Source organism: Spermophilus citellus (genome assembly GCF_964194105.1).
Source record: "Spermophilus citellus genome assembly, chromosome: 8".
NCBI classification, from domain to species: Eukaryota; Metazoa; Chordata; class Mammalia; order Rodentia; family Sciuridae; genus Spermophilus; species Spermophilus citellus.
In genome coordinates, this window is record NC_138189.1 from 69443522 (window position 1) to 69457642 (window position 14121).

Below are 14121 nucleotides of genomic sequence, written 5' to 3' on the forward strand. Positions count from 1 at the left end.
TAATCAGTTTAAATTTGGAAGCTACATCTTCAAGGGTCCGAGAGCTCACTCCCCTCTTATATCCCCCTTTACATGGTTTCTTATAAGACATACAGCTTAATCAATTAACAAACTAAACAGCTTATATACTGGCAATATATTACAGATGGGTTTATGTCAGAGTAATAGATCACATGAAATGGACCATGTGGTACCCCAGTGCGTGATGTCTTGGGAGAGCCCTGAGGACACTGACAGTAGCATCTCTACGTAGTGCTGTATGAGTACAGACACATGCGGATCTGTATCTACATCCATCTGACTAGGCCAAAAGGAGCAGGTAGATGCAAGATAGAGACACACACATGCTGGATGGGGCCACTGCACACCTTGTCATGCCATTTGAAAGGGCAGTTACAGGTTGCTGGTTTTGCAGCCATTTAAATTACACTTTATGTGAAAGGCTTCTCTAATTGTGTTTGATCTGCTTTCTGTAATAAGCATCATTGGAAGGAGACCAAAGCAAGAGCAACTAGAAGTTAAATAGACATTTGAGCTTAGCTGCATTACAGAACTTTGGAGAAGCAGGCTGAAAGATTTGTTTCAATTTTAGGCTTGGATTCTCTCCCTTTCTGATTTCTTGACATTTTGTGTCTGCATTTGTGTGTGTGCATGAGTGTCTGTGTGTGTGTGTGTATGTGTGTGTTCCATCACATCATCTCCTGAAGAACGCTGGGTTTCGCAGGCAGGCGGCTAGTCACCTGCAACAACCCAGGGGTCCCGCCGAGGCTTCCAGGCTGCTGTCAGTGTCAGATGCCAGGGTCTGGTCGGTGGACATGGAGGAGATGTCATTGACAGACGAGGATGGAGGGAGACTCTCACTGCTGTTCACTGCTGCACCTGTGCTAAGAAAATGAAGACCAACATGACTAAATCTAGAACCAAACCCATCTGAATTCCATTCACAATGCTTGGATGGCCAAATGCAAGACAGATGTCTAGTCCATCATTCATTCCATGAACCTTCATAGAAAAACAGATACAGGGAAAATCATGATAAAACAATACACAGTCCCTAGGTACAATTATTCACAGGCTAGTGCAGTGGTTACTACATCTCATTCTATATTAGAAATCACCTGTAATGCTTTTCAAAAAAAAAAAAAATCCTACACACTAACATCCACTCACACTGCCCTCCAATACCCTGTAACCCCAGTACCTCTAATATTGCAATGAATTGACGTTAGGTGAGGCCAAGGTTTTGCATTTTTAAATAGTTCCCTAAAGACAGGAAAGCCTGTCAGGCATTTTAAAACACACTGGTTTATAGTGAGAACAGATAAACAAACCTGGGATTGAATCTCATCAGGGATTAAAAGACATTGGTTTATAAAGAAGGCAGATGTTAGGGTTTAAAAATAACACTAGTTTATAGAGTAGACAAATTATCTCAATTGTTGGGTTTTATGTTTGTTTGTTTTTTGGATTAAGTTCAGGGGCACTTCACCAGTGAGCCACATTCCCAGCCCTTTTGATTTTTTTAATTTTGAGACAGGGTCTTGCTAAAGTCCTTAGAGTCTTGCTAATTTGCGTAGACTGGCCTTGAACTTGCAATCTCCTGCCTCAGCCTCCCAAGCCATGGGGAATACAGGCATGTGCCACCATACCAGGCCTGATTGCTTTTAATGCAGGAAACTATAAAAAAAAAAAAATACATGCAAGGGTCCTGTCCCATAAATATAGACAGAGGTGAAGTCTAGAAATCTGAATTGGTTGAAGATTACAACTCTAGCAAAAGGAATGTATATAGAGTAAATTTTACTACATAGTCAGTAATATGACATCTATTAGATTTAGATCTGAGATGTCCCCTAAAATTCCATGTGTTAAAGACTTAATTCCGAATACAGCAATATTTAGAGGTGAGGATGCTGAAAAAAAGTGATCAGACCATGAGGACTCTGACCTCATCAGCAAATTAATAACCTGATGGCATTACTGGGAGGTAGTAGAAACTGTAGGGGGTAGGGCCTCATTGTAGGAATGGGTCTTTGGGGCATGCCCTTGAAGACTTTATCTGTACCTGGCCCTTCTCCCACACCCCTACTCTTTTTCTTGAACTGCTTTGTGCTGCCTTGAGGTGAACTGCTCTGTGCCACCGAGCCCTTCCACTCTGGTGTTCTGCCTCACCTCAGGTCCATGCTGACCACAGAGTGAAAACAATGAAGCCATGAAATAAAATAAACCTTTCCTCCTTTAAGTTGTTTGTGTCAGGTAATTGGGTCACAGAAACAAAAACTGACTAACACAAAACCAAACTTAAAACCCATGTCGAAAAATGAAATAAAACTTTTGATGAAAGGTACACCCCCCAAAAAGAAAGAAAGAAAGAAAGAAAGAAAGAAAGAAAGAAAGAAAGAAAGAAAGAAAGAAAGAAAGAAAGAAGCTAGATATAGAGAGCACACATTTTGATGTATGTGTATACTCTGCAACAGGCTTGCTTACCTAAGGTCTGCAAATAGAGATTCTGCAAATAACGCTGAATTATGGACTTAGAGTAATTTGGAAAATTCTTTTATAAATTTGTCTGACACATAGTAATATAAAGATTTCTAAATTCTGAGGGGAAAAAGTGTTCAGTCAAAACTTGCTGAGTTGCAATAGCATTGAGAACAACAAAGGAAAATAAGCCAAAGGCACTATAAAATTAAATTAAACCATAGCACACTAGAAGCAGTCAACTAACTTTTTCTTTTTCTAGATTCTTTTTATCTAAGCAATATGAGTGGTAAAATGCATGCTTTGTGAAATAGTTTCCTATTAAAAATATCTCCCACATAATCACCTAATAAAACAAGAGGCGAGGAATTCTCACTAAAATTGTATTTGAGGATACATAGTATGCAAGATCTTTTTGGTGAAAAATAATAAATTCAAAATAAGTTAACAATAGCATTATCATGCTGACTGAACAAATCAGAAAAAAACTAAGGAAGTGGCACATACACAGAATCTTTTCTCCTGAAGTAAACATTTTTGCCTATGGGAAAAAAAATGTGCTCAAATGTTACAGTATCTAGGAAGGACCCGGATGCATACTCTAAGGCACATTGCACATTTCCTACATGTATTTCAAAGCTTTACTTGTTAATTCTGAATATTTATGTAAATATGGGAAATATAAAAATTAACAGGGAAAAAGGTCAATATGCAGTGACTCTCAAACTGAGGGTAAGAACTATTCAAATCTGTTGGTATATTTCCTTCTAGTCCTTTCACTAGGAAGTTTCCCTAGTTGTAATTATTTTATAGGTATTTCTTTGAATCCTAATATTTTCATACACAGAAAAAACTTAGGTGTTTTTCATGATCTTTAAACTCCTAGAATCATCAATATCACCTAATCTTAAATGTTTCTAGAAGAGATTTTTGATGTCTTGTTATCATCTTTCCATAAATAAGCACCCTCATTATCAAATTAATGTGTAATGTAAACTTATCTGGTCTCAATTTATTCCAAATTTACTTAATTAAATCCCTTATATAAATGGTTTGGAGCTAGTTCATTTCCTCTTATAATAAGATTTTATATACTACTTAGCCCTTACATAGCTCAAACAACTAACTATGCTTCTCCCCCTGCTCTGGATTAAATTAGACCATCATCTCTTGTGGATTTTCATATGGTCAAGTCTCTAATAATTTAATAATACCTTGAAGGACCTCACAGAATCCTATTCAATTTTCTCATGTCCTTATTAAACACAAGACTCTAATAAATGCCTGATCAATTGTGGACCTGACAGAGTGAGATTGCTTTTTTCTTACGTCCATTTGACTCCTGAATGATATATTCTTACATTATAGATGGTTTTCAAATCATGTTACTGCAGTTTAGATTTAGTTTTGATTTGAAATGTGAAATGATGCCTATATATCTTTATGTTGCCATTTTATTAAGATATAAGTCAAATATTTTATGAATTATAAATGTAATTTGCCCAATTCAATGTTTTTGGTACAGAGATATACAGATATAACCACAATCTATTTTGTAGCACTTTTATCACCCCAATAGGAAACTCTGAACCCCATTTCTCACCCACCCTCCAGCCCAAGGCAATAACTAATCAATTTTTTTGCCTTTTTTATAAATTGCTTATTCTGTATATTTCACATAAACAGAAGGATACAATATGAGACCAGTAGTGATTGTTTTTTTTTTCCCCACAAAGCACAATATCTTTAAGTTTCATACTTGCTGTGGCATGTGTCACTATTTCATTACTTTCTATATCTGAATAATAGTCCATTGTATGGACATATTACATTTTGCTTATCTATTTATAGTTGATGGACATTTGATGAACATTTAAGTTGTATTAATTTTGACTATTATGAATAATGCTGTTATAAATATTTGTGTCCAATTTTGTATGAATGTTTTCATTTCTCTTAGGTATATACCAAGGAGTAAAATTGTTACATCATAGAGTAATTCTATGTTTAATTCTATTTGAGTTTATCCTTTATGGGGAATGGCCAAACTGCTTTCAAAAGTGGGTGCACCAGTTTACATTCCCATCAGCAGTTTTAGAGATTCCATTTTCTCTACAACCTTACTATTACTTCTTTCTGTCTACCTTTTTGATTATATCCATTTCAGAGTATGTGTAAAAATAGGTCTCACTGTGGTTTTTGTTTTATAATGGTGATAAGTATCTTTTCATGTCCTTGTTGGTCACTTGATATCTGTTTTGATAGTTTGTTCAGATCATTTGCCCATTGTTTAATTAGGTCACTTTCTTTTTTATTGAGTTGTAAAAGTGTAAAAGTTCTTTATATAATCTGATTAAAAGTTCCCTGTCAGATGTGATTTGCAACATTTTTGTCTTTTTATTTTCTTGAAAGTGTATTTGAACAATGAACATTTTTAATTTTGATGAAGTCAGATTTATCTATATTTTTGTCACTTGTGTTTTATTTATTTATTTATTTATTTATTTATTTTTGCAGGGGAGGAGTGGGAGTGGGTACCAAGGATTGAACTCAGGGGCACTTGACCACTGAGCCACATTCTTGCCCAATTTTGTATTTTACTTAAAGACAGGGTCTCATTGGAGTTGCTTAGTACCTCATTGTGGCTGAGGCTGGCTTTGAACTCAGGATCCTCCTGCTGTAGTCTCCTGATCTGCTGAGATTACAGGCATACTTTCGGTTTTATATTTATCTTTTACTAATCTAAGATCACGAAAATTCATTCCTGTTTTCATCTCAGACCTTTATAATTTTAGTTCTTATGCTTAATGATAATGATAATTTTAGTTTTATGGTTCATTTTGGAGTTTATTCTTGTATATGCTATGAGGTAAGGGTCCACTTCAATTCTTTTTGCAGGTAAATATTCCGCTGTCCTAGCACCATTTATTGAAAAGACTATTTTTGGCTCATAAAATGGTCTTGACATCCTTGTCAAAAATCAATTGATCATAAATGTGGGATTTCTGATCCAATTCTATTCCATTGACCTTTATGGGTATCTTCATGCAAGTAGCATACTGTCTAGAAAATTGTGGTTTTATTGTAAGTTTTAAAATCAGGAAATGTGAAACCTGAATCTTCCAAATATACTCTCTTTCAGGATTCTGTTGGTTACTCTGTGTCCTTTGCATCATTTCCATTTGAGTTTTAAGATCGAATTTCTTAAAAAAAAAAAAAAAAAAGGACAGCTGTGGGTTTTTTTAAAATCGTGTTTAATCAATCTCTAAATCAATGTAGGAAATAGTCACCTTAAAAATATTAAGTATTTAAATTCATAAACAATGGTTTATCTTACCATTTAGTCTTCTTTAATTAATTTTATTTCAACAGTGTTTTATAATATTCAGAGTACAAAGTTTGCACTTCTTAAACTTATTTCTAAGGTTTTTATTTCTTTTTGGCGGAATAATAAATGAGGTAGTTTACTGTTCATTGCTAGTATGTAGAAATACAACAGATTTATTTTAATAAAAAGTTTCAATATCAATGGACTGAAAATTAAACATATCAAATAAGTATATGTAAATAGATTTCATGATATATGTATACATATATATAATGAATATTATAGTTGATCAAAATGTCAATCAGGGAGATTTTTTTGTTACCATACTCTATTTGAATTATAATGAAATAACCACTTTGAATGCTTTCTCTTAAGATATTAGGCTTTTTTCTTTTTTCCTAACTGGGGTTGATTTGTAGACATGTTATTGTCACAAATTAAAGCTATGAAATTACTCAAACAAGGGTGAGATAAGGCTTAGCTAAGTCTGCTTTATAAGAACACAATTTAATCTTTACAAGTAAACAGGAGTCCATATCAAGGACAGCTAAAGAAATCACACAAATAAGACTGAGGAAATTTCCTTAGCAAAACACAAATTTACATCTGTTAATAATACAGAACAAAGCCAAAGTACTTTTCAGGAAACTCTTCATAAAAAGGAGACCATGCTGTAGATTGTACTTATAAAACACACAATCTTACTGTGATTATTTTAATAATCAGCATGTTTTCAGCACACTTTTGGAATGCTCTGAGTTAACATTATGCCATAACACAGAAAACATTTGATAGTATTTTGTTAAACTGAGTATAAAATATTCTTGAATGTTTTGTGTGTGCCAACTCAGTAGGTTCTGTGCAGGAAAGAGTTCCTCTCTGTGTAGTGTCATGGTACCCTTTTGGTACACTATGTGCTGTGTGCTAGAGCTAGCTTTTAGTATCATTCTAGAACCAATCATTAGCATCTCTTTCCAACTCTACATTTACTGATGTCACATTGGGAGCCTGAAATTGTTCACAGAGTATATTAATACCACAGAAGTTGGTAAATGTTTCTAATCAGTTCTTTCATAGGTTTTTGTGTGTTTGATTGTTTTTTAAAGAGATGGTTGTTAAATATTAACCAGTCCACACTGTCAGATGAAAAATTTTTGCTTTGGCATGACTTCTTGTATCGCATTATAATATATGTCTATTTGAGGGCAGCCTCTCCTGGCTTTGAGATGACCCATTCAAGTTTATTTTTATGTAGGTAATAAACAAGCTTCGTAAATCATAAAACCATACAGAAATAAATAGGATGCAATGTGGAACTTGGATTCAGGTTAATTTACTGTCGGTCAGTTTGTAAAAACCTCTTAAACAGAATTGAACTGAATTGAATCTGATTATAACACATATTTGCCTCGGACATCCCAGCAATGGATAAATATCCTTTCTCTCAGTGCTACTCAGGAGGAGCCAGTACAGAGACACATTTTAAAAGATGTTTTGCCATAAATAAATCATTATACATTTTCATTGATAAAATGGTATCAAAAGGAACTAAAAACTACTAATTGGTTTGCAAATGAGGAACATTAGCTACATTTCAACTTTACTGTAAAAAATTAGGTTTTATGGAATGAAGTAACACTAATGAAAATTTATTAGGTGGAAGTTATCTAACCTTAAGTATTCCTTATTTCAGGGGACAATGTTGTTTTGTTTTTTAAGGGAATTATTTTGCTGACAACACCTCACACCCAATATCTATCTATCTCTCTCTCTCTCTCTCTCTCTCTCTCTCTCTCTCTCTCTCTCTCACACACACACACACACACACACACACACACACACAAATGTAGATACAGAGAATTAGAAGAAAAATTAGAAGGCAAAGATCACAAAGAGGAATTCTCTATTTGCATAATCTTCAGCGTCTCAACTTGTTTGAGCTTAAAGCTCATAAATAAATAAATAAAGAGATAGATAGATAAAATATATTCGACTGGTGACTCAAGCTGGTAGAGATGAACTCAGTGGCGGAGATTACTGCCCCCCTCCCATCCCAGGGAGAAGGGATGTATATTAAAAACACCTGGGAAGCTTTATCTTTGATTTGGAGAGTTTGAAAAATCTCTGCCCACCTAATGCTATGCATCCTTATCTTAGTGAGTCATTATAACTTGAAGAACTTTCCTTCCCTGGAAGAATAGAGGGAGGGAACAAATCACATTGTAGAATAAGTTGGCCTCCTATATTTGCTCTAGCTCTAACATTCTATGACAACCGCTTTTAGAGGAAAATTAATTTCTATTCATAGATTACTATTCCCTCAGCAGTCTTTACAAATCAATTCAGGAAGCATGCAGCTATGCTAGTCTTGAAAATAAATCACTCTGCAAGTGAAATCACATAGCAGGAAAACGAGTATAATTATTTATAGAGGAATGCATCTGAAGTTTAGATATATTGATATACAGCAATTCCATCAATAAATTTTAAACCTATAAATTCTTCTGCAAATGCACATTGAACTTTCTATTTACATTTTTAAAGCATCACTATAACATGGGTTTGGGTATTAAAACCATTTTGTCCCTGAGGAACTGCATTAACTTACTCTTTTGTGACAGTATTCCCAGTATTACCATAAGTGAATATTTAGAAAGTTTATATTGTAAGATTACTTTATCCTATCTATTTATAAAATTAAATCTAATATGCAAATGTTAATAAGGAAAGGTGTCTATAATGAAGAATGCAAAAAAATGTGACTTTTCAAAAGTTTCTTTTAGTAATTGCCTTTTCTTTCCAGAATAGTTTACCACATTCACACACACTGGTGTGTCAATAAACATTTAACAATTGGTTATCCAGGAGAAAAAAAAAAACATGCCCTGATTTGTAAGGAAAATCCATGTTGTAAAAATCTCTCCTGGCTGGTTTCAAATACCAACATAAGGGCTAGGGATGTGGCTCAAGCGGTAGCGCGCTCGCCTGGCATGCGTGCGGCCGGGGTTCAATCCTCAGCACCACATACCAACAAAGATGTTGTGTCCGCCGAGAACTAAAAAATAAATATTAAAAATTCTCTCTCTCTCTCTCTCTCTCACTCTCTCTCTCTCTCACTCTCTCTTAAAAAAAAGTCTCAAATACCAACATAAGGTTAATAAACTCACATTTGGGAAAAGATGTACACAATTGGTTCTCATGGGCTGATAGTTAGCTTTAGCATACAGCTAATGTGCAATGTCTATATGATGCAAATATATACAAACATATGTCAGTTCAGTGAACATATGATTTATCAAAATTGTCATGAATATTTTCCCTGTTAAGTCATTTAATGAAAGATGATTGTGGATTCACTCATTTGAACTATAAATTGATTAAGTCAATCAACTGTAGTTTAAGAGTATATGTGTAAAGAAGATAATCTTTGTTACAGGTAGTTGGAATGGTTACAAAAATAGCTTAGTCTTCTCACTTAGGTGGAAGTTAAATGGAATATTTTAGAATTAGTCATTAACAGACTAAAGTAAGTGGGACTTCAAAAAAATTGTGTATCTATATTTCCCAAAATGAATAAATCAAATGACCACCTCAAAGCAGCAAACCTTTATCTGAAGCATGGACAAATATCAATAGCAGTAATTCATGCACTTGATAGTTGACCAATTTATCTTCATGGAGACTAACAGGGTGAGTTAATATTTATAATCATAATATAAAAATATACTGACTTGCATACTGTATTAAAGCTATGATACTATCTTGAATTCTGTCTTTGGAATAGCATCAAGAAACATGCTGAGAGAGGAACTGTTTTAGTCAGCTTTTTCACTGCTGTGAATAAAGGACCCAACCAGCACAATTATAGGGGAGGAAAAGTTTATTTGAGGGTTTCAAAGGTCTCAGTCCATAAAACATTGGCTCCATTTCTCAGGGCTGGAGAGGAGACTAAACATGGCAGAAGAGTGTGGCAGAGGAAAGCAGCTCACATCATGGTGATCAAGACGCAGAAAGAGAAACTCCACTCTCCAGATACGAATATATACCCAAAGCCATGCCCCAGTTCCCACCTCCTCCAGGGACACCCTACCACTTCAATTGCCACTCAATTAATCCTTGTTAGGATTTAACTCACTCATTTGGGTTAAGGCTCCTGTAACCCAATCATTTCTCCTCTGAGCCTTCTGGCATTGTCTCACACGTGAGCTTTGGGGGGACACCTCATATCCAAACCATAACAGGAACAGAGTGGCAATTTCAAATTAATAAATATTTATTGAGATGCTATTATTTCATGGCACAATACTCAGGCACTATCCAGTACACAAAGGTGAATGAATTCAATTTTCTCAATAAACGTATGTTCAATATGAGATAATAAGATGAGAGGTCCAATATTTAAAAGACAAGGACTAGTAGGAAACACAGGATGGAAAGATCCTATTCCTTGGGAAGATGTAAAGTCACCTGGGACAAGGTAGTTATGGGATGACTATTGGGAAATATGTTCTAGTCATTACGGGAATTCTTAAAGAAGAGTCTTTTTGCCTTAGCAAGTGGCATCTTAAGGCATCTTTGAGTTCTTTAATCAGATGCAAATAGAACATGCAGTAAAGTTAGAATTTTTTTTGCAGATTTATATTAATCCAGGTTCTAGAATGAATGATTAGGTAGGGCAAAGTGGGGGACAACTCCATTGACTCCCTTTGCCCTCCCTGAGGAAAGGAGACGAGATCGAATTGGATATTGCTTCAAAGTTTCGGATGAGAACGCTATGAAATAGGTGCAAATTAGCTATTTAAAAAGGCATATGATGTAATTTATTAATTCATCTTATATCTTTTTACACCTGTTTGTTAAAGGTAGAACAAAAAATCAGTTTTCCTCTAAATTAGTCATTTGCAGCCTACATCCTTGCTGGAATGTGCTGAGTGTAGTTTAAAGCTAAAAGCAAATGATCACATTTTCTAAAACTTTTATATTCAGAACACACGCCTTAGGGAGAAAGTAGATTCTTGTTAATAAGTGCAAGTAAATTATTTCAAGTAGTCTTAAAATACAATGCAAGGACCAGTTATATATATATATATATATATATATATATATATATATATATATATATATATACACACACATATATATGTATATATGTTATATCTAGCTATAGATAGATATGTTATATTGATATATATTTATATATAAAACATACATTAGGAGATAAACACACACACATATATATAATAATGTATATCATATATATATATATATATATATATATATATATATGATTATATAGATATATGATTATATAGATAGCAAACTAAAGGTTTTCCAAGCTGGCTTTAATTATAGCCCATTTTGTTAGATGCTTCAACTATTGTCTTACCAAGTTTGGGGAGAGTCCAAACATTGAGAATGAATGAGGAAAGAGGTCTTGACTGGTGGGATTCCTGACCTCTGCACTGAATTGGTTATCAAAAGAGCTTTCTGGCTCTGTTTCCTAGGAACATTTACCCTTGAACCAGTCCATGTTAACAAAAATTCTTCAGGATTCATTACTATCTTAAAAACAATATAATCCAGAATGAATATCACACCAAATATCAAAAGAAATTAAATTAAAATCATAGAGAAACAGTGCTGCAATATTTGCTCATATACTCTGTAAGCAATGCTATTGATTGCAACCCCTTCTTAGAACCAAAGAAAGCACCCAAGTACTGGTTAATTGGTTATTCACTGAGAGTGAGTACCTGAAGGAGAAGGTTGTCCTTTTACTACGCCATTTTTAGTCTTTTCTTCTGAACTCATCACTTCCTTGTAAATAAGTTCTGTAAGAAACATTTATTCATGTTATTACAGTATAAAAAACAAAATTTTCCTTAATCAGAGAAATTTATTAGTTAATTACAAATAACATTTTCATGGGGTTGAACAAATTAGAAAAATTAACTGGGATCCCTTTACTCCTCTATTATTTTTTGTGGGGGTGAGGGTTAGGCAATAGTTTGTTGTTGTTGTTGTACATGACAGTAGAATCTAGCTTGGCAGATTATATAGAGTATAACTTATTAGACTGCTACTTTTGTGGTTGTACATGATGTAGAGTTACCTTGGTCATGTATATAAACACAAGGCTAGGAAAGTTATGACTGATTAATTCTCCTGTCTTTCCTATTCCCCTCCACCTCCACTTCCCTTTGTTTCCCTTTGTCTAATCCAATGGATTTCTATTATTCCCTTTCCAACCTCCTTTGTTTTGAGTTATCATCCACAAATCAGAGAGAACATTTGACCTTTGTTTTTTTTGTTTTTTTTTTTTTTTGGAGGGGGGGATTAGCTTATTTCACTTAGCATGATATTATCCAGTTCCATCCACTTACCAACAAATGCCATAATTTCACTCTTATTTGTGGCTGTTACTCCTCTATTTCTATATTTCTGGGCAAATGGCATAAAGCCTGGCAAAAAGTATGTACTCAAACCAGTTGATTCAATAAATATATGTAAAATACTCATGTTTTCTGACATCTTTGGGCGGGATGAGAGGGTACTCCTGATACATTCTACTGTTATCTATGAGCATTTTAATGGCTCTGTGTTTGAACACCTACTTTTCTTTTATACTTACACCTTAAGAAATGCACAAATTCTCATAACATTAAATTATTACCAATCCTTACAACTTCTATCTTGTACTTCAAACTTTCTTCCAGACTCATATCTTAGATTTGTAAATCTAAACATGTCTAAAATCCAACATACAAAAAAAATTATTTTGTTCATTTCCAAACTGGCATCCATTTTGGGGTTTCTCATTGCTATAGTTAAATTTGGATATCTTCATTTCTTTTTTCTTTTTCTTTTTTTTTGTACTAGAGATTGAATCTAGAGGTGCTTGACCACTGAGCCACATCCTAAGTTCTTTTTATTTTTCTTTTGAGACACTATGTCACTTAGGACCTTCTGAAGTTACTGAGGCTGGCCTCAAACTTGTGATCTTCCTGCCTCAGCCCCTGAGTCATTGGCATTACAGTCCTGCACCACCATACCTGGTTTCATTTATTTCTCTCCTTTGCTAAAAATCATTCAGCCCTACTCATTCTTGGTTGTAATGCCATATAATTAGACAATCGTCATCCTTTATGATTGTATTTCTTTCTCTAATTTAGTCTATGTCCTCTTCAAATAATGTCTATACCCTATCACTTTGTTATTCATGAAACCCCAATAATGTCTTCCTGTTCTTACTTAGATTAAAGCAAACCTTTCCCATCTACTATCTGGTGTCATACTTACTGATTCATGTTATGTATAAGCTCATTTTTCCATATTCACCAACATGAACCCTTCACTAGTAGAATCTCTTAACTCTCTTTATAACATTGTTGTTTGTTTCTATTATTTGTTTTTCTATTATATATCCCATTTAGTATTTTCCTTTTCCCATTTTATGTTTATTAATACCTTCGAAAAAGCTCAAAATTTCCTTCCCTTCAGATATCCCTTGTATGTTTTTCCCATTTTTATCTGATCTTTTGATATAATTTGCATTTGGTTTTTCTCATATTTATTCTGCTTTTTAGTTATTCATATTAATTTAACAATTCTTTACATGTTTGCTGTGTTTTGTGGTTTCATTTCAACCTCAGTATAATCTTGAAGATTCAGTATGATTTTTGAGAAGTTTTGCTTTAAAAAATTTCAAAAAAATTTATTAAGTAGAAGTAAGCCACTGTTTTCTATTTAAACACTCATGTTCTATAAATACAGTGAATTAATTCATATGTTAACTATTTTTACTTTGTAAAGTCTAAAAACATCTAAAACTTAATATTAATTCTATGTTTTATAAGATAATTATATATAAGACATGGAAAGTTTAACTTTGAAATTTTGAATTCTACCATGATAAACTCTTCAATAGTCAATACTATTTAAAAAGTTGTCAAAATTAATTAATTATTTAGCAAATGTGATATTGCTATTAAGATGAAAAAATGGATGAAGTTTTAGGAACTCTGAGTGGTCTAAGATAGCAGTGTAAAAATCCTCTTTTACCAAACTGTTTTACAAGAAAAAATCTTGATATTTTTTGATATCAAAAATATAAAAAATATTAGTATAGGATTTAGGAAGGATCAGCTGCTTTCTTTATTCTGTTTCACTAAAACAAAGAAATACCCATTTAGCAGTACTAGAATCACCTTTCCATTCTTCAATGGTGTGCTCTCTTTCATCCAGCTGTTTGTCATATATCTGAGGTGGAGGCTGCAGAATAAAAACAAAGAATAAATTTTGAAAAATCATGC

General features: G+C 33.7%; 1 protein-coding gene across 1 annotated transcript in view; it reads right to left on the minus strand.

Moving 5' to 3' along the window:
- MAPK10 (mitogen-activated protein kinase 10) overlaps positions 1 to 14121 on the minus strand; it is a 379461-nt gene continuing 365340 nt past the window's right edge. Inside the window, exons 12-14 of the mRNA XM_081304841.1 lie at positions 14017 to 14080; positions 11563 to 11640; positions 1 to 879 (exon numbers count right to left, since the gene is read on the minus strand). Coding sequence (XP_081160967.1) covers positions 737 to 879; positions 11563 to 11640; positions 14017 to 14080 — 285 coding nt within the window. The 3' untranslated portion in view covers positions 1 to 736. The remainder of the gene's footprint in view (positions 880 to 11562; positions 11641 to 14016; positions 14081 to 14121) is intronic.